At 39.0% G+C, this 22,061-nt stretch overlaps 1 protein-coding gene across 3 annotated transcripts in view; it reads right to left on the bottom strand.

Annotated features, from left to right (window-relative positions):
- The window catches only part of rreb1a (ras responsive element binding protein 1a), a 55,913-nt gene that overhangs the window by 6,858 nt on the left and 26,994 nt on the right, over positions 1-22,061 (bottom strand). For all 3 annotated transcript variants that reach the window (XM_051097546.1, XM_051097547.1, XM_051097548.1), the window contains 7 exons: positions 15,482-15,598; positions 12,337-12,566; positions 7,726-7,815; positions 7,406-7,569; positions 2,303-2,453; positions 2,070-2,212; positions 90-279 (listed from right to left, as the gene is read on the bottom strand). In XM_051097546.1, the coding sequence (XP_050953503.1) occupies positions 90-279; positions 2,070-2,212; positions 2,303-2,453; positions 7,406-7,569; positions 7,726-7,815; positions 12,337-12,566; positions 15,482-15,598 (1,085 nt within the window). The remainder of the gene's footprint in view (positions 1-89; positions 280-2,069; positions 2,213-2,302; positions 2,454-7,405; positions 7,570-7,725; positions 7,816-12,336; positions 12,567-15,481; positions 15,599-22,061) is intronic.

Below are 22,061 nucleotides of genomic sequence, written 5' to 3'. Positions count from 1 at the left end.
TAACAGAAACTCTCAGATATGACAGACAAGATAAAGAACTTTTGCAAACTGTGCAGATCAACCACAGTAAATTTGACCGTGGCTGTTACCTGGGCAATTTGAGGGAACTTCTGGCATGAGAAGTCAATGAAAGCCAAATCATTAAAGCCAAGAGGGATGGATGGGTTGTTCTGAATAAATGGTCGTCCACTGGGGTCTGTGGGTAGCTGCTTATGAGTAGCTGCATTATGGCGGAGCAAACTTCGGTGTGTCCGGAACGAGATGCAGCATAAGTCACATCTAGAAATAAGAATACTAACGTGAGGTGTTGCATGTTATATATGCAAATATAAGACTCACTGCTCAAAAATAAATACAGCGTCCAATCTACAGTGTGCTGTGGAGACATCCATACAGGAAAAATAGAGCTGGGATTTCCTAAGTGAAGAGCTGGAAAGTTGATGATAACCACACCCTAGCCTACAATGGCTCTCTCTCTCTCTCTCTGCTTGTAGGGTGCAGCATAAGACAGCTGGCTAATGTCTGTGACGCTGTGCATTGGTTTGTCACATGCCCTGCCCTTGATCAAGATGACGACGTGTCCATAGGAACACTGTAAGCTGCTTTTATCTTAGTAGACATACACAATGCAATGCAAGGCAGAGCATGGCATCGCATCCACCTGAGAAGTTGAGAATGTTTAAATTGTCAGTTTTGTATGAGAAAGCTGTTAGTTAAAAAGGAGAAGCAAAATTTAGCTTGCCTGTTACAAAGAGTTCAAGCACTGTTACCTATAATTACACTAAGCACTAAGTATTCCCTGTCCAGGATGCTGTTGTTTCTATTGGCTATTTTGCAGTGGGTTCATCCAATCAGAGTTCAGAGTCAGAACTGTTCATTATATTATAGCATGCATGTATGGGAGTGTCCGTCTTGGCTGTTTGGCTAAGACAGATAACACGTCTGTATCTTGAAAAGCATTCTTTGGTCTGTTTGTATGTGCATTTGTTGCTTTTAGAACTCTTCAGAGTGGAACCCAATTCACAGCAGTCTAGATCCTCTTAACTAGCACTCTTAGCTCTTGTGATTACACAGGATTAGTGCTAAATTTGCAGTACTTCAATACAACAATAATGCTGCTCTGAAACACAATCAGACAGGCCCTGCCAACTTCCTTCTTTTAGAGCTGTGCCGTACAGCTATCCATTAACTAGAGGGGTGACTTTAGAGGGATACTCTGCAGTGACGTCTCCAGGGATACAGCTACAACCTTACACATGCATGCATGCATGCACACACTACTACAGAGATGTCCTGCAGAATGCATCTTCCTGAAGTCTCCTCCTGTGTCTCATTAAATCCCCCCCAGCCACACAACCTCAGTGGTCCCACCCTCCTCCATTTTTCCCTCTTTCCCCCTACATGCCACTCCCTTGCCCTAAGCCTGGGGGCCACATGCGGGGGGGAAGGGAAGAACCTCTTAGACCTCTCACGAGTGGGAGGGGGACACGTCGACAGGATTACAGCCATGTAGGTATGATCGTTCTCAGCCAATAATGTTTCGGCATAACATTTCAATAAGCAAAACAAATACAGTTCCAAACTCTCAAGGTCTAACCTGTTCAACGAGATAAAATATTTCTGAACCAAACATGTACCACAATGTGAAAGGCATATCCCACTGAAACAAAATCCCTTCGCATAGTTTGTAAGCAAGAGGAGTTGCTCCGTCTGCATTCGGATGTGTTAAATTATGACTGTTCCAGCACAAAGCATGCCACTATATCTCCCAGCAACTGCAGGGATTCGGCCTAAAGCCCCAGCTACTGGCGTCCCCCTGCAATACAACTCTCACCTCGAACAAAGGGACAACATTCCTGTCTGAGCTTAATGGACAGCTATAATATAGTGAACGGAAAACTGAGTGTAGGAAGGGCTAGAACTGTTCCATTATCAAACCCTAAACAGGCCTTTGTTACTAAACCTGTCAGTTCTGAATTAAACTCATGCCTTTCGTATTTGTGTTCGTGTTACATGGTTTTTGGAAGCACTTTTCAGTTAAATTAATCCACTGATGTATGGGTTTGTACCTCAGTGTAGTGTCAGGATGGGTTTCCATGTGGGCGTCAAAGTCGTTTCTGCAGGTGAGGTTCTTGAAGCAGATAGGACAGGTCAAGACTTCTTCCTGTCCTTTGTTCAAACTCTGCTCATCTACCATGCTATCCTCCTTGACCTGCAGCACACAGGTCATTGTCAGCCCAATCTGAAAGCACCATCTTGGGGTGCAGGTAGCACCATGGGAAAACGGTGGGGCTACACTTACCTTTTTGCTGGAGGTCTCTTCGGTCTTCTCAGTGTCTTCATCATGGCTTAGTTTGCGTTTGTGTGCAGAGGGACGCCGTCGCTTAAGTGGAGACAGAGTTGGACTGTTGGGGATGGAGCTGGCCGCGTCCTTCTCGTGGATCTTCATGTGTCTGAAAACAAAAGAAGTGTTTTTTAGCATTTTGTTTCGATCACCACAAATGTTCCAGTTCTCTGACGACTGGGAACTACAGGGTTAATGGTTGTGGAACAACCATTGCATCTTGAGGACATTTACAGATGCCTCCCGCTTGTTTGATGGACGAGCAGCTTATGAATAATACTCTAGAAATTAGGGTAGAGGAACCCCTGTTCTTCCCTTTGGGAGCCAACAAAAAGGGCTGTAATGGGAAGATGCTAATGGTCTGGAAACTCATGCAATTATCCCACAGCCTCTATATGTGCATATGTGAGTCCAAGATGGCGGGTAGAGATCAGCGGAAAGAGTGGTAATGTTGCATGGAGAGTGCCAGAAGTTGATGCTCTATTTTCCGGAGAGATCTTGAGGAAACCAGTGAGGACTGGAAGGAATTGGATGACAAGGATGTCAGACATTAGTAAAAGTTTCAAGCCCAAAATATCACACATACAACATCTGATAAAAAAAAGATTTATTGTACTATCAAAATGAAACAAGTGTGCTTGGTGAATCCAAGAAGGGCTCTAACCAAGGTTTATGTGTGTGTACCTATAAAAGTTTATCTCATAAAAGTACTGTATGTATGTGCAAGTGTAAAAAAGGTCAGACATCCCATGGTCTTGCAGGTCTCAGTTTTCACTCTGCAGTCAGTGGTTTATTAATAGCAGGCAGCATGTTGGACACCCGTGAGAGGACCTGACAGGCTGTTATATCTCTCTGCTCTGGACTCTGACCTTGCCTCTGACCAATCACAGAAAACCAGCTCTGCCAAGTCAGCAAACTCTGATTGGATGGAAATCATCACCACAGTAACCTCATATAGGATGATAGCTTCTCCTCTAAAAAATACTAACTAGTTGAGTATTGCTAGTTTGAGTCAGTCATGCAGAAGAGTTTCAATTGTAATGTGGCAGCAGTGTTTTTTCTAACAGCACCAGACTGAAGTTTCCTGTCCTTGAATGAAGGATGTCAGTATGGACATTTCATGAGCAGCCTGGCTAATCTGTAAAGGATCATAAAACTTGTTGATGCATAAACAGGTTCATTCCATCCAATCCAAGCATTCCATCGTGCTCCCGCAGAGCACAGACAGAGGGCACTGTGGTGCCAAAAAGTTTCTCTTTTCCAAGCAATGTCAGAGCAAGGGCACCCCCTGCAAACCTGTGGCTGTTCAGTGGTGTAACTAAGACTGAAAGAGTTAAAGCAAATAAAAGCAGCCAATCAGAATGCACACTGCTCTGTGAAGTTGTGATCTTTCTCTATGGCAACATCGACTCCCTCCTCCTCACTGCCACTATCTAACCATGTGATGCTTTGACACAAGATGGATGCCTGTTTGCTAACTAGATGAACAGCTTCCTTGGACATGTACGAGGCCTTAAAACTATCAGTCAAATATTTAACTTTTTAACACTTTTGGAACTTTAATACTACTAAAATTAAAAAAAAGGAAAACAACAACACTATGGAAAAGATGAGATGTTATCAGGACAGTAACAGCTGATGTTGTAAAACCAGATTCCCTTCACATCCGTCACAGCCGCACATTCCATGCAAATTAAACTTAGCGTAGTACTTCCAATTCCGCCCTACTATTTCACTGTACTTCTGCTACAATTTACAAAGCGTTTATTCAAGCTGTCTTACCCAGGGGCCCTTTAACAACTGCTAATAGCCATCCACGCAAAAGCACACATACACTGATCCCCCATATGCACTTCACCATCAACCTTCACAACCTTGGGAGGAAGTTCATGTTTACCCCCTCCATCAGCAAGGCCTGCTGGGAGAAGATACCATGACCAAAACTGGGGGAAGCGACGGGTGGGGGAGGTGTTTTAAAGTCGCTCTTCACTTCCTGCAAAGCTCTCTCTCCTTAAACAAAAGCAAAGGCTGACGAACCCCAGCAGTAGCACACGTATGCGAACACCAGCATACACACACAAATCGACCAACGCCTTTTCATTTATCTTTGTGGCGCACTCATCCTCTGGGCAACTCTTCAACACAGGCAGAGGCTGGGTGAGGCCTGAGGGATGTAATCAACCAACAAGCTTTCACTTCTCTAAAAACACCAACATACATATCTGAACTTCTCAAATGATGCTTTTACAAACGGATGTTATTCTGCACTGTGCTGCAGATATAAAAGAAACCTCTAATGTACGCACATAATCTTGGTGGTGGACTTTTTTTTGGCAACACCCTAGCAACCACATAGAAACATTAGCAAGCTGTACAGCAATGCATGAACAACCAGGTAAAACACTGTAGCAACTCTAAAACACCATACTAACCACTTAAAAAAATCTTAGCAACCATAGAACACCCTCGCAACCACTCAAAACACTCGAGCAAGCTGTCCAGTAATGCATTAACAACCAGGTAACACACCGTAGCAACTCCAAAACTTAAAACACCTTGACAATCCTAGAATGCCATAGTAACCACTAAAAACACCTTAGCGACCACCCGAAACACCCTAGCAAGCTGTACAGCAATGCATTAACAACTAGGAAAAACACTGTAGCAACTTTAGAACACTATAGCAGCCACTTAAAAAAAAAACCTTAACAACCCTAGAACGCCATAGCAACCACTTAAAACACCTTAGCAACCACTAAACACCCTAGCAACCACTCAAAATACCATAGCAAGCTGTATAGCAGTGCATTAACGGCTAGATAAAACACTATAGCAACCACTAAAAACACCTTAGCAACCCTAGAACGTCATAGCAACCACTTAAAATACCTTAGCAACCACAGAACATCCTAGCAACCACTCAAGAACAGCACAGCAATGCATTAACAACCATGTAAAACACTGTAGCAACTCTAGAACACCATAGCAACCACAGAACACCCTAGCAAGCTGTACTGCAATGCATTAACAATCACTGTAGCAACTTTAGAACACTATAGCAACCACTTAAAACACCTTAGTAACCACAGAACACCCTAGCAAACACTTGAAACACCATAGCAAGATGGACCGGTGTGCATTAACAACCAGGTAAGAAACTGTAACAACTCTAGAACACCACAGCAACAACTTAAAAAAAAAAAACCTTAGCAACCACTGAACACCCTAGCAACCACTCAAAACACCCTAGCAAGCTGTACAGCAAAGCATTAACAACCAGGTAAAACACTGTAGCCACTTTAGAACACTATACCAACCACTTAAAAACCTTCACAATCCTAGAACACCATAGCAACCACTTAAAACACCTTAGCAACCACTGAACACCCTAGCGACCACTCGAAATATGTTAGCAAGCTGTATAGCAATGCATTAACGACCACTTAAAACACCTTAGCAACACTAGAACACCATAGCAACCACTTAAAACACCTTAGCAACCACAGAACATCCTAGCAACCACTCAAAACACCATAGACAGCTGTTCCACAATGCATTAACAACCAGGTAAAACACTGTTGCTGCGTCCGAAATCACATACTTCCCTACTATATAGTACGCGAAAAACAGTATGCGAGGCGAGTAGTATGTCCGAATTCATAGTATTCGAAATTCAGTAGGCGAGAAGTACCCGGATGACCTACTGCTTCCGCCCGAGTTCTGTAGTACGCATACCATGGACACTTTCCTATCCCATGAGGCTCCGGGAGAGGAGGCGTCATATTCGAAAAATGGCGGAAAGTGGAGACGCGGCTCATTTCAAGTGTAAGTACCTCAGGAAAAAACGTTGTTTATTGTGATTAAATTACACTTGTTTAACACAATCTAAATAAACGGATGACTTATTGAAAGTTTAAACATTGTAAATCGAAACGTTATTTGATAAATAATCTAGAAGCTGTCTATGAAGGCGTGATCTGCGAGCAGCTGACCGACGCCTTCTCTGAGCTGTCTGTCCAATCAACGTTAAAACGCCGAACATTGTTCGTGCAGTAGAGCAGTCTCTTTAAATTTTCGCGCTGTTGTGACGACGCATGACACATGACAACATCAATATGGCGGATGTAGTACGTCCGAATTCCATTCATACTACCCACGTTCATACTATATAGAATGTACTTTTTACCGGTCGGGTAGTACGTTCATATTTAAATGTAGTACTTACTTAAGCAGTATGCGATTTCGGACGCAGCATGTAGCAATTCTAGAACACTATAGCAACCACTTAAAACACCTTAGCAACCACGGAACACCCTAGCAACCGCTCAAAACACCCTAACAAGCTGTACTACAACGCATTAGCAATCAGGTAAAACACCCTACCAATTCTAGAACACCACAGCAACAACTTAAAACACCTTAACAACCCTATAACACCACAGCAACCTCTTAAAACATCTTAGCAACTCTAGAACACCCTAGCAACCACTCAGAACACTCTAGCAACTGCATAGAAATGGACTAGCAACCACTTAAACACTATAGCAACATCCTGGCAACCACCCATGGTGGCACATTTTGCACCACTCACAAATGACAGCCTATGATTCATTTTGCTTGCTCACAAACAAACATTTATTAAATCCACCACGACACAAAGTCAGCTCTAAGCTTAGGATTACAGCTCATTCAGCAGTTAAACAGAAGGTGTGACGACACATCAGGGCGGATGGTCGTGCTACTCCTGCACATCTCCCTTCCCTTAAATCACACACGTACAATTACTCACCGCTATTTATCACCGCATTTAAGACAAGTTGAGTTTGAATACTCAACTGTTCACAAAGGTGTGCGTGAATGAAATCACGCACTCAATCCTTAGTCAAAATAATAACTTGATAATTACACTTTAATTACGGGTGGAAAAAAAAAAAAAAAGTTCATCCTTTTCTTCACATTATGAAAGTTGTGTTAAGAATCAGTTATGTTGTGCAAATCAAAATCTTCAACCTAAGTGACACATTTTTGCTCATTTTTTTTTGTTTGAAAACCCTGACTAACCTGTGCATGTTGCCATTGGTGGTGAAGGTTTGATGGCACACACTGCATTCGTAGGGTCTCTCTCCACTGTGCACTAGCATGTGACGATCCAGAGAGCTAGCTGAGCTCAGAGACTTCCCGCAGATACTGCAAGAATGGTCCGAAGTCCCGCTATCGGTGTTGTGCTGGAAAAAAAAAAAAAAAAGACATTTGGGTCAGCTAGCTCAATAAGTTATTTAACATTACAGGCCAAGCTCTTCAATACATTGTCTTGTCTAAGTGTATTCTGAAAATGCTCTTGACTTTCTGCAATTTTTGCTGACTGAACAAGCATGGGTTACCTGGCGGATGTGCATGGTGAGCTGGTGCTGGGTCTGAAAGCTCTTATCGCACAGAGGACAGACGATACACCCGCTCTCATCTTTGGCTTCCTAAAACAAATATGAGATGAAATGTATGTAGTTATAAATCTCATAGCATTGTATTATACTATGCAACAAAAGCTTATGTTTTAATGCACAAGATTTGGCGAGGATGCAAATTTGACATCTTGTTGAAACAAAAGCTGTTTTGGGGACTTGAAAGCACACCAAAAGTACACTTAAAAACAAATATTTTATATATACATTATGTGTAGTTTATTTTGTCAAATTATTTACTAACTTACTTTACTTGTTTACTTATTTTGTCAACCAGTACCATAATTTCTGCTCACCAAAGCTGCATTTATTTGCTCCAAAAATACAGTAAAAACAGTATAATTGTAAAATACTATTACAATTTGAAATAAGTATTTTCTGTGTATTTTTGTGATCAAAGCATCATTACCCCAGTCTTTAGTGTCACATGATCCTTCAGTAATCATTCTAATATGCTGATTTGCTGCTCAAGAAACATTTCTGATTATCAATGTTGAAAATAGCTTTGCTGATTAATACTTTTGTGGAAAAATTAATACTTTGTCGAATAGTTCAAAAGAATATTTATTTGAAATAGAGCATTTATATAAAATGTGAGCCTGGACCACAAAACCAGTCTTAAGTAGTACAGGTATATTTGTAGCAATAGCCAAAAACACATTGTATGGATCAAAATTATCGATTTTTCTTTTATGACAAAAATCGTTAGGATATTAAATAAAGACCATAAAGATATTTTGTAAATGTCCTACTGTAAATACATCAAAACTTAATTTTTGATTAGTAATATGCATTGCTAAGAACTTCATTTGGACAACTTTAAAGGCGACTTTCTCAATATTTTGATTTTTTTTGCACCATCAGATTCCTGATTTATTATAATATTGTCATCCTAACAAACTATACATCAATGGAAAGCTTATTTATTCAGCTTTCAGATGATGTATAAATCTCAATTTCAAAAAAATTGACCCTTATGACTGGTTTAGTGGTCCAGGGTCACAAATAGAAATTCTTTGTAGCATCATAAATGTGACCCTGGACCACAAAACCAGTCTTAAGTCGCTGGGGTATATTTGTAGCAATAGCCAAAAATAAATTGTATGGGTCAAAATTATTTTATTTTATGCCAAAAAATCATTAGGAAATTAAGTAAAGATCATATTCCATGAAGATATTTTGTAAATTTCCTACTGTAAATATATAAAAATGTGATTTTTGATTAGTAATATGCATTGTTAAGAACTTTATTTGGACAATTTTAAAGGCAATTTTCTCAATATTTAGATTTTTTTGCACCCTCAGATTCCATATATTCAAATAGTTGTATCTATTGTCCTCACATCAATGGAAATCTTATTTATTTAGCTTTCAGATGATGTATCAATCTCAATTTTGAACACAAATGTCTTTACTATCACTTTTGATCAATTTAATGCTTCCTTGCTGAATAAAAGTATAATTTCTTAAAAAAAAAAAGAAAAAAGAAAAATACTGACCCCATAATTTAAACAGTAGTGTTGATTAATCTCAAAGCTAATGGAATGAAAGCCACAAAACATATTAATAAAACTCACAATATTGTAATTTTACATTAATAAACAAAAACTTATCTTTTTATATAAATTCTTGTGGTCATCACTTTTCACGCGCAGTAATAATTTAAGGAGCGTGGGTAAAAACCCATATGCAGGAGGCAGGGAATGAGGCCTTGTCTTTCGACCTTGAATGTCTTGTCAGAACATGTTGTATGAGTGAGATACTGAGCTAAATTCACTCTGTTAAATAAACACTTGCTCAACCCCAGGAACTACATCAGTCACTGCTGCACGACCACAGAGCACAAACACTTCACTGTTACACATACACCACAGCAATACAGCTATTTTTTACATGAATGGGTGCATTTTTAATACAGATGACAATCATGAATCTGAACATCTTCTGTTCTTTAGATTTTAAATCAAATTCTCTCCTCATGCAATTATGTTTTGGGGATTGCGCATTTAACGCAGAGCTTCTTAAGGGAGCAAGAGCTGTTTCCTCTTTCTCCCTGAGTGGAAATCTGTGTAAACTGACAGCAAACACACTGCCTTCCTCTCTACTGACAGTACGTCAGATCTTTAAAGGGATATTTCACCCAAAAATTTAAATTCTGACATGATTTACTCATCCTCAAGTTATTTCAAACATGCATGAGTTTCTTTCTCCATTTTCGATCCCTACCGGGGACAAACAAATGTTTGGTTACCCACAATCCTCACAGGTTTGAAACAGCTTGAGTGTGAGTAAATGATGACCAAACTTTCATTTTTGGGTGAACTATCCCTTTAAATGCAAACACAGCGTTCAGTGAGACCAGTTCCTGTTGTAACAGATCTGATGCTGTCACGTGACAGAATGCCTTGTATGCATACTCATATGATGTCATAAAAGAAATGTCTAGCTATCTCATAATATATATATTAAAAAAAAAGGGCGGTGCATGAGTCATCACAAATTCAGCCCTAAATAGACAACCACGTGATCCACAAACACACAAGTGGTTAAACTAGACTGGAATCTTCAAAAACATCTCTAGGAAGAGAAGAGCACTTCCTTTTCCTCCAGTGGTACGCTGATGCAGGGTTTGTTTTCCTTCTGCGACTCTCTTGGCTTCAGTTCAGGACCAGCGAGCGCCGACTGCTCAAGCTGACCGTATTTATCATTCAGCGTGTTATGAGGGGAAGTGTCATTCACAGACAGCGTTTGCTTTTTGACCTTAACTGGCAGTGATAGGTTTGTCATATAAGGAAGTCCCATTCATTTCATCGCCACGATTCACTGAGTCATAATGACCTGCTTAAATAAAGTCCACAGGTCATAAATTGGGTTAAAACACTTTCTGCACAGTTCTGTAAGACTTTTTGAAAGAAATTAATACTTTTATACAGTAAGAATATATTAAATTGATTTAAAATGATGGTAACGACTTTTACAATGTTACAAAAAACTGCTGTTCTTTTTAGAACCTTAAAAAAATATTAGAATGATTTCTGAAGGTTCATGTGACACTGAAAACTGGAGTAATGATGCTAAAAATTCAGCTTTGATCACAGGAATAAAGTACATTTATTTTATTTACAAGGCTGTATTTATTTCATCAAATAAATGCAGCCTTGATAAACATAAGAGAGGGTTTAAACAACAAAACAAAACAAATCTTTTGAACTTGAACTGAAGTTGATATCCGTGGATGATTCAAAAAGAGGATGTAAATGCTATAAGGCATTTTTCTCTTTTTTGTTTCTTCACCAGTTACAACTCATAAGGTACACCTGAGCAAACACCTGTTAGCAATTTTTTCTTTTTTATCCATTTTGTCTGAGCCTGTTTGTGTTCAGCAGTACCTGTCTGCAGTGTTCTGTACTTTGGCGCGTCTCTTTATTCTCAGTTAATCCAGTAAATTACACAACGCCTTGTAAGCTTCTTTACTTTTCCTCAAAAGGAGCGAAAGAGGCCTGAGAACAAGACTACGGCCTCTCCAGGTGAAACACTGCCTACTGGCTAAAAGATCACACACTCACATTTCTATTCTGCTCTCTAGATATAAATCATCTTAAAGGCAAACATTAAAACTGGTTTTTCAAAAGTGGTAGGAACACACATAAGGGGGATGGGCGCTGTGGACCCCAAACTTCAGAGACTAAACTTCCACAGAAGTGTTAAGGGGTTAAAAGCGACACCTGTTGCCCCACACCGGAGTGTTAAGGGATGAATTGCATGCTCTAATGGGAGCCATGTGATGCAGCCGGGCGGACAAAAGGTGGATTGAGATGCCAGAAGACCATTTGTCACTTTCCGTTTTAAAAGCAGGATGCTGCATCCATAAAGTCCTTCCCACCTGTACTACTTTCTAAACACAATAACACGCGTATGCAAGCAGCAGCTATTCATTACTTAGAGCTGCATCCCAGTTAACTTTAATCTGAAATAGTGTGCAAGATTAAAATTAGTATGTTCCATCATCATAGTATGTTAAAATATTTTAAATGCATTAACCTAAAATAGACATTACACAATTTTATGACGTGGTAATAAGCCACAATGGCGGACTCTCTGCTTACATATTTAAAACTTTCTCATCAGCAGCAAAGTGCAAACTTTTGTATAATAGAAATATGTGAATTGGAAAGCAGCCAAGGACACTGCCATGGCTCGCCTGGTTTGCTCATTCGTGGACTGAGTCAGTGTGAGTTTGTTTTGAGATTATGAATCAGTGTTGAGTTTGGATCATAAATATATTTTGTTTTATAACCACAAACTGTTCTCGTTTCCGACCGCAAAATGACATCAGCACTGTCTCTGCTGCACAAAATACTAAGAAACATCTATAAAAATAAGTTAACCTTAATCATTGTTTTACTTCTACTTTCCTGTTGTTATACACTATATAATTCACAAGTTTATGTATGTAAATCCATGTTTATTCACTAATCTCACATGTATCATGTATGTATGCGATTTTTACTTTTATTCTTCATAATCTCTTACCTGGATTTTTCTCCCACTGCGATTGGTGCTGGGGCTTTTGACAGGCACCTTATTGGGCGTGGTGTGGGCGGAGTCTACGCTGCCATTAAGCTGAGCTGCTTTCATCACAGTGTTCATCATGGAGTTAATGGAAGACAGGTCCACTCCGTCTGATACCTCCATCTCTCCGTCTACTCCATTCTGTCTGTTCTCCCATTCATTTGCTTCCTCCTCTACACTGGCAGAACCCTCTGTGGATATTTTAATTTCTTTGTATTATTTTAATGAATGATAGAATGATATATAGAGCAACAGACAGAAAACAAATGATGGATGGATTGATGGATAGAACAATAGATGGGTTGAAAGATCGATGAATCTATAGATCAACAGATAGAATGACACAACAAATAATAAACAGAAGGAATGAGCAACAGATGATAAATAGACAGATGATAGAGCAATGATAGAAGGAACGAAAATGGAAAGATGGATATAAGGAAAAATGGATAGAGAGAAAGATGATAAAGTAAAAGTGTTTGACTGATAGAATGATAGATGATAGAAAGAATGGTCATTAATAGATCAATACATTGATAAACAGAATGATAAATAGAACAATGGATGGATAGAATGAATAGAAAGATGATGAAGTGATAATAGGAGGAATGATGGATAGAAAGACAAATGGATAGAGCAAAAGGATCAACAATGGACAGACAGAAAGATAGATGATAGAGTGCAAGAGAGTGATAGAATGAACAACAGATGGACTGATAGATCAGTAGAAAGAACAAAAAAAATGGAATGATGGATGGATGAATAGAACAGTGGATGGATAACCCAATAGATGGACAGAAAGAATAGTGGATGGATGGAACAATAGATGGATAGAACGATAGATGATAAGAAAGAACAGTGGATGGATAGAATCATAGTTGGATAGAAAGAACAGTAGATGGATAGAACGATAGATGATAGAATGATAGATGATAGAATGCCTGTTGGATGGAAAGAACGGTGGATAATAGAACGATAGATGATGGAAAGAACAGTGGATGGATAGAATGATAGATGGATAGAACGATAAATGATAGAAAAGTGGATGGATAGAATGATAGATGATAGAAAGAACAATGGATGGACAGAATGAATGATGAATAGAAAGATGATGAAGTGATGGATAGGAGGAATGATGGATAGAAAGACAAATGGATAGAGCAACAGGATCAACAATGGACAGACAGAAAGACAGATGATAGAGTGAAAGAGAGTGATAGAATGAACAACAGATGGATAGAAACAATGATGGACTGATAGATCAGTAGATAGAACAAAAAAAACTGGAACGATGGATGGATGAATGGAACAGTGGATGGATAGAACGATAGATGATAGAAAAAACAGTGGATGGATAGAATGATAGTTGAATAGAAAGAACAGTAAATGGATAAAACGATAGATGATAGAATGATAAATGACAGAATGACTGTTGGATGGAAAGAACGGTGGATGATAGAACGATAGATGATGGAAAGAACAGTGGATGGATAGAATGATAGATGATAGAACGATAAATGATAGAAAAATGGATGGATAGAATGATAGATGATAGAAAGAACAGTGCATGGATAGAATCATAGTTGGATAGAAAGAACAATGGATGGACAGAATGAATGATGAATAGAAAGATGATGAAGTGATGGATAAGAGGAATGATGGATAGAAAGACAAATGGATAGAGCAACAGGATCAACAATGGACAGACAGAAAGACAGATGATAGAGTGAAAGAAAGTGACAGAATGAACAACAGATGGATAGAAAATGATGGACTGATAGATCAGTAGTTAGAACAAAAAAAAAATGGAACGATGGATGGATGAATGGAACAGTGGATGGATACAGATGATAGAAAGAACAGTGGATGGATAGAATGATAGTTAAATAGAAAGAACAGTAAATGGATAAAACGATAGATGATAGAATGATAAATGAGAATGACTGTTGGATGCAAAGAACAGTGGATGATAGAACGATAGATGATGGAAAGAACAGTGGATGGATAGAATGATAGATGGATAGAACGATAAATGACAGAAAGAACAATGGATGGATAGAATGAAAGATGAATAGAAAGAACAATGGATGATAGAATGAATGATGAATAGAAAGATGAGGAAGTGATATAAGAGGAATGATGGATAGAAAGACAAATGGATAGAGCAACAGGATCAACAATGGACAGACAGAAAGACAGATGATAGAGTGAAAGAGAGTGATAGAATGAACAACAGATGGATAGAAACAATGATGGACTGATAGATCAGTAGATAGAACAAAAAAAAAATGGAACGATGGATGGATGAATGGAACAGTGGATGGACAGAACGATAGATGATAGAAAGAACAGTGGATGGATAGAATCATAGTTGGATAGAAAGAACAATGGATGGACAGAATGAATGATGAATAGAAAGATGATGAAGTGATGGATAAGAGGAATGATGGATAGAAAGAAATGGATAGAGCAACAGGATCAACAATGGACAGACAGAAAGACAGATGATAGAGTGAAAGAGAGTGATAGAATGAACAACAGATGGATAGAAAATGATGGACTGATAGATCAGTAGTTAGAACAAAAAAAAAAAAATGGAACAATAGATGGATGAATGGAACAGTGGATGGATACAGATGATAGAAAGAACAGTGAATGGAGAGAATGATAGTTAAATAGAAAGAACAGTAAATGGATAAAACGATAGATGATAGAATGATAAATGACAGAATGACTGTTGGATGGAAAGAACAGTGGATGGATAGAATGATAGATGGATAGAACGATAAATGATAGAAAAGTGGATGGATAGAATGATAGATGGATAGAACGATAGATGATAAAAAAAGAACAGCGGGTGGACAGAATGATAGAATGACAGATGGATAGAGTGATAGTTGGATAGAACAGTGGATGGATAGATAGAATGACAGATGATAGAACAATAGACGGATAGAAAGAATGATCTATTGGTCCATCATTAGATAGAACTACAGATAGAATGACAGAAAGAAACATATATGGATAGAGTAAAAAATAGAGTGATAGATAAAATGACCTGTAGAACAATGGATCGGTAGCTAGACAGACAGACAGACAGACCTACCTGTGTGCGTTCTTGTGGGGGCGGGGCTCTGGCGCTCATCGCTTTGCTCCGCCTCTTCCCTAGTTCGGGTGCAATTTGCAGATTCTGTTCTTGTCTCCTCTGTTGAATTTTCCATAACTATGGAGAAAAAGGAAATAAAAGGTATGCAAATAAACAAAGGGTGCTTTGAGTGCACTGGAAGAACAGCTGGTATCTTACAGTAACTTGACATTCTGAAAACTGATAGTTAGAGAGCAGCTTCCTTACTTCTAAAGCATCTGAGGGCTAAAACGATTGGAAGAATGGAAAATTGTTCAGCGAGTGCACTACACAGAGTACTTGGTAGAGTCAGTGGAACATAACGTGTGTTCTCTAGATGAGGCACAGCACACGCATTCTCTTTGTGCTTTACGGCTCCAGCACCTGTCTGGAGAGCACAAGTGAGGGGAGCGTGTCCGCCCGTCTCATGACCACACGCGTATGCACAACGCAAGTGTGTGAGCGTCATCAAAACAAAGCGTGATACCACGATGAACTATGAAGTTTCATTCTGTGTTCTCTTTCTAGCGAAAAAACAGATCTGACTGGCTGAAACAACTGGCAACATCATAAGTGTAGCCTATGAAACCATGACTGGTTTCATCCAATTTTTGGACAACTACACAGGAAAATCTCTGCGCTGGTGGGCGCCAGCATGGCAGATGGCTGTAGATGCTAATCTGGGTGAGCAGGGGGGTCTAAACAGCACTTTTAAGAGGAGAAGGTCATAAGGGGTTCATTCCTGAGGGGAGATGCTTGAGGTCCAAAAAGCACTCTAAGTGGTGGTTATGATTTAATAAGTGTGCTAATGAGTAAAAGAGATTGTTAATGTGTTAAAAAACGGGAGGGAGAGCTGGAACGGCAAAGATTTGGGAGGGGAAAAAGATGGAGAAAAGAACAAGATTCTCTCTTTGCTAATTGCCATTTCCCATCCACAGCCACACAGGAAGCTTCTCTTCGGTCTGGGCCGCTTCCTCTTTTGGAGAGAGGATAAGGGAATGCGAGCGTGTGTGTGTCTGGGTGTGTGACGAGGCAGTCGGACAACAGGATCTGCTGCTGGCTGGACCATAACAACATGGTAGATATGATCAGGGGGGCCAAATCTGCACCAACAACAGACACTTCACATACGCCTTGTGGCCAAATGGAGGTAAACCAAATTCCTCCAAAAACAGCCTGCTAGCCAAGTACTGAACACGCTCGATTATACACGTACAGCTAAATACGGAGAGTCCTTACTCCTCAAAATAACTAAAGAGAGGGTTGACAAGCACATTCATCAACTTAAATTCACTTTAATGACAACAAATAAAAACAAACTGAGAAATGATATCATAGAAAAAACCTCTGCAGATGCTGTGGCCTGTATAGTAGGAGAAAAACATGAAAAGCAGTACTGTTCAAATTGTAGTTTTCCTAAAACAGGGTTCGTACAAGGTGCTTGAAGTGTTGAAAGTACTTGAATTTGACTTTTTGAAATTTAAGGCCTGGAAAACCCTTGAAAATAATCCTGAAGAGGTTTTTGAAAAGTGCTTGAATTATTTAAAAACAATGCATCTATAAAATAAGTGTTTAATTCTGTCAATAAGCACATATCTTTACAGGCAAATGTGAAATTCAAAAAATATACCTTATTTCAGTTAATGTCAGAAAACAATCAAGCTATGAAAGTAGTAGTACTGGCAGTGTTGTGTAAACATGGCTGAAGATGCAAAAAGAGGAACAGATGAACCAAATCAATTGAGTTGTTTACGCTGGAACCGCTTGGATTGATTCAAATTGTGACTTTGATCATTCATTTTAAGCGATTCACTAGCAAAAAACAGATCAAATTAAAGGAGCCATTCATTTTCGACATCGCTCGTAACAATTTTTTTTACTGTGATGGATGAAACTAAGCTTTTTGAAACTCTGAATCTAAACCATTGCGTCACAAAATGATTCACTATTTCGAAGCCCTCCAATCAGATCGTGCATCATGAATCACTTGATTCAGACTGGAACTTCACATAATCACATATTGTGAATCATTTGATTTAGATTGGAATGGGTTTGTGAATCATTTAGCGAAATGAATGATTCAAATCAAAAGATTCATGATACACCATTTGAAATCAAATTCAGATTGGGACTTCAGAGCGTGCGTTGTGAATTATTTGATTTAAACTGTAATTTCGAAGCGGGTTCGCAAATCTTTTGCTTTAGATCAAAGCTTTGGAGCGCACACTGCAAATCAATTGACTCAGATCGGGAATTCGGTGCGGGTTCGCAAATCACTTGTTCATCATCTTTTTTTTCCCTCTTAAACAGTAGAAAACATTGAACCATTAATGCAGTACAGTTATAAAAAGAAAAAAAGAAAGTAGTATACACAAATACAAGTAACAAAAAATAACAGTGGTTTTACTATAGTAAAAGTGTAGTATGCTTTGTAATATTTTAGTAGTAATACTTTGCATGTGCTACATTTTATTTTTGCCATTTTTTTTATTAGTATATTTTTATTTTATTTCCTGGAAAGTCCTGGAATTTTATTTTACAGTATCTGTACAAACCCTGTTAAAAAGAGAAGGTACGGTGATCAACTTCTTCTGAAGTGCGCATCTGACAGACACTTTACTTTCCAATGAAGTGATGACAAATCTGGTAGGTCACATGACAACGGGGCTATTTACACTTGGCCACTTCAAGTGTTTTCTGTGATTGGATAGTTATCAAATTGTGAAAAGACAAGGTTTAAATGTGCAAAAGGTGTCAAATAGGCCCAACTACAAGATGCTGGGCATAGTTCGTCCAAATTTCATTAATACTACACACATTCATAGTTTGCAAGTTTGTTCCAATGTAGTACCTACTCATCTGATTTCAGACAAAAAAATGTGTCTTAAGTCTCTTAAAATATCTGCTAATTTAACTTTTCATGACAAGGCAAGTTAGCTCAGGTTGTAAAATGTCATATGGTCTCTAAAAACAATGATATTTATGGATGAAAAACTCATGAGGTTTAAAAAAAATAATAATTTGACAGACATTTGAAGACTTTTTGATGATGGCAATTTGTATGGAAAAAGTTATTACTTTTTACTCAACATTAAACAGTTTTAAAACTAGAATTTAATCTGCTTTTCTATAGTTTTTGCTAGTTTATATGAAAGGATCAGTAAAACTTTTCACAAAGATAAAAGGCATCATCTTAAAACTTGAAGTGAATGGAAGCCATACACAAGCATCCAATCACACAAGATAACACCTCTCCTCTGATAGGACGTTTGCATGATGGGCAGGGCGTTTTTCGTGAGAAAATTAAAAACAGTTGATGAATGTTGCGGGGGACAAACAAGTATCATCAATTCAAGAGAAAACCAGAAAGATGCTGAAAACAAGAAGTTGACGGTGAGAAAAGGGAGAGGAGGGAAAACCTGTATTTGTAGAGATGGGTGTGGAAAGCCGAGTAAGATACTGCAGGGTTCTGTTGATGATTAGAGGTAGAAAGACAAGGGATTACACAACAGCAGGGCAGGTTTCGAGTTGTGCAAGGATTTGGGGTGGGGGTTTGGGCCGAGAGTGAGTGAGAGAGAGCTGTACTTGTCATAAGATTCTCGCTCCCTTGCCGGGAGAGATAGTGGGGGTGGAGGGAGTTTGGGGGGCTGCTGTTACTACATCTGTTCCCACCCATCACTCTCACTTTCCTGCACACACACACACACACACACACACACACACACACACACACACACACGACAGAAAGAGCTTCTTGCACATCCTTGTTAAAACAAGTCAAACAAAAGAGAAACTGTGGGAAAGCACAGAGGTGATTTTGGGAGACTATGAGGACAGAATATGTTACGGTCATGCTGGCGTGTGCGTTCGCGTATGACCGTATGTGAGCTTTTTGAGCGTTTGTGTGTCAGTCAGAAGCACACAAGGGTGGAAAAGTCTTCACACGGTGCCAAACCGAGCAAGCAAGAATGCCTCCGCTGCTCCCTCTCCCTGTCTCTCTCCATCTTGTTTCGTCTTCCATCTGTCCCTCACTGCTTTTTCTCTTTCATCCTACGTAAACATCTTCAAATGTAAATGCTTACAGAAAACAAACAAAACTACTTATTTTAATAATGCTAATCAAAATTAGTAATATTAAAACAATTCTTTCCAACGAAAAAAACTTTTCACAACAGGGTGTTGGCTGGAATAAGCCATTAGATTTAACCACTGGAAAATCTTAAATGAGACATTACAAAATTAGATTAAATATTTACTAAACTAATATGCTAGGCATTCAAATGATTGTTTCTGCAAGTGTGCATTTGTGCAGGCCTTGCATCGCAATAAGGTAGTCTAATCAGTCTAAACCAGACTTTTTAAAGCTTTAAAATTAGCTAAAAAAAGGAAAATATGTCAAGGTATGTCTTATTTTAGAATAGTGAGAATTGGACCTTAGAGTGAGACAAAAAAAAAGTTGAAAACCACTGGTTTAACATTCATGGCCAACATATTTGTGATGCTAGGATCAAATTCATCTAAAAGCTGAATAAATAAGCTTTCCACTGATGTATGATTTGTTAGGATAGGACAATAATTTGGTTGAGATACATCTGAAAATCTGGAATCCTGCAAAAATAAAAAAATTCTAAATATTAATAAAATCACCTTTAAAGCCATCCAAAATAAGTTCTTAGCAATGCATATTACTAATCAAAAATTAAGTTTTGATATATTTACGGTGGGAAATTTACTAAATAAATGCATGGAACATGATCTTAATATCCTAATGATTTTTGGCAAAAAAGAAAAAAAAATCAATCATTTTGACCCATAAAATGTATTGGTAGCTACTGCTACAAATAAACCCACACTAATTAAGACTGGTTTTATGGTCCAGGGTCACAAATGACCAATCAGTGCAACAAAAAGTTAGTTTCAGCTGAACATTTTTTTAAATTATCGATGGCTTGTCCTTCCCTCTACTGTACCACGAGACACGCATATGATGCTGCCAAGTGCAAATAGCACCTGACTATTTATTAGAGAAGCATTCCCAATCTAAATTTACCTTAAAACTTGGGCCTGAAGCCAAAGCCTCCACTCCAACCACAAAGCTGCCAATGCACAATTCAGTCAAAAACCTTGGCAACCTTATAAGATGCCGAAAGTTCAAGCTTGTATTCAGTAGGAGCTCTTATTAAAGTAATTGGCCTGGCTTCGGGGATGCAAATGACAGAGTCATGCGAGGATGGCTGTCAGACAATAGCTCCGAGCCAAACTGCCAAAAGTGACACGTGCACTTCAAAAGCAAACAGATATTGCGAGCCCGTAGCGTCGACTCTCAGCTACCTGGTGGGAAGAGGTCTTGAATTGCTTTTATAAAAGGAAAGGAAATATAAATGTGCTCGACTAGAACTGAGAAGCAGCAGAAAGGTCTGAAACGAGGCGAGGGGGTTGTGACAGCAGTAAATCCAGTGGCCATATGTTGGCTGTTTATTACAGCCTCCAGTGTCTTCCTTGACATTGCAGCGTTTAAAAGGAAACGGGAGAAACCCAGAGTCTCTTGTGTGAAATAAGTATTAGCTAACACAGATAGATGAGGCGGTAGAGGAAGGAAGCTACACTCTGGTACGCTTACAGGAAAATAACTGCCCAAAGCTCTTGGTGTAAAAGAGCTTTGCATCTTTCCTCCCGACTGGGGCCTTTCCTCCACCCTTCAATGAGTAGGTATCCTGTCCTGACTTGCCAGACCGAGCTATACAAAACCTCGCACACAAATGACAGAGTGCATTCAGTCATCGGTTTATGGACGTTTAGTCGGTTATTCACATTCGGTTTCTCTCACTCTCTGAGGGCAAAGATCAGGGTATCAGTGGAGCACTGTGTTTACAGAGACCAAAAGAAAGGGGATTGGTCTGGGGCCAAACTAGCACAGAGTGGAGGGAATATTACTAGTACTCCCTCTCTTATTCACGTAAATCACCCATTCAAAGTCATTCGCTCTAGAGTTGACTGTTGGGTATTACACAAGTGATGGCTCAAAGGGGAATAAGTCTCTGAACTTTACGTAATGGCCTACTGAACTAGCATTGTGCTTGAGGCAAAATGCAACGGGACGCTATAAACCTCGTCTGAAGTCAAAAGAAATGCCCTGAGGCACAAAATTCTCCTAGCATGTATTGTGTGGACATCCACTATGATCAGCCAAATCCTGTAACCTGATGCACAAGAACGGTGATTGTTCTAGACAATTAAAAGACATATGTGAGATGCATCCTGTTAAAGTTGGCATGAATGAAAATTTTGACTGGATTGTAAAATGTGTTGTTTTGTAACTGCTGCAGTCATTGCGTGTTGACTTAAAACTGTTTGTTGCGGCTGAAATATGGCACTTTTATGTCTTTATGTCTCTTGACTCTGGATCACAAAACCAGTCTTAAGTAACACAGTGATATTTTTGTAGCAATAGCCAACAATACATTGTATGGGTCAAAATTGTTGTTTTTTTTTTATGCCAAAAATCATTAAGATATTAAGTGAAGATAATGTTCAATGTTTGTAAATTTCCTACTGTAAATAT

The sequence above is a fragment of the Labeo rohita genome, chromosome 24, assembly GCF_022985175.1.
Source record: "Labeo rohita strain BAU-BD-2019 chromosome 24, IGBB_LRoh.1.0, whole genome shotgun sequence".
NCBI lineage: Eukaryota > Metazoa > Chordata > Actinopteri > Cypriniformes > Cyprinidae > Labeo > Labeo rohita.
Note: the sequence above shows the minus strand (reverse complement) of the source record. Positions and strands in the feature narration are given on the sequence as shown.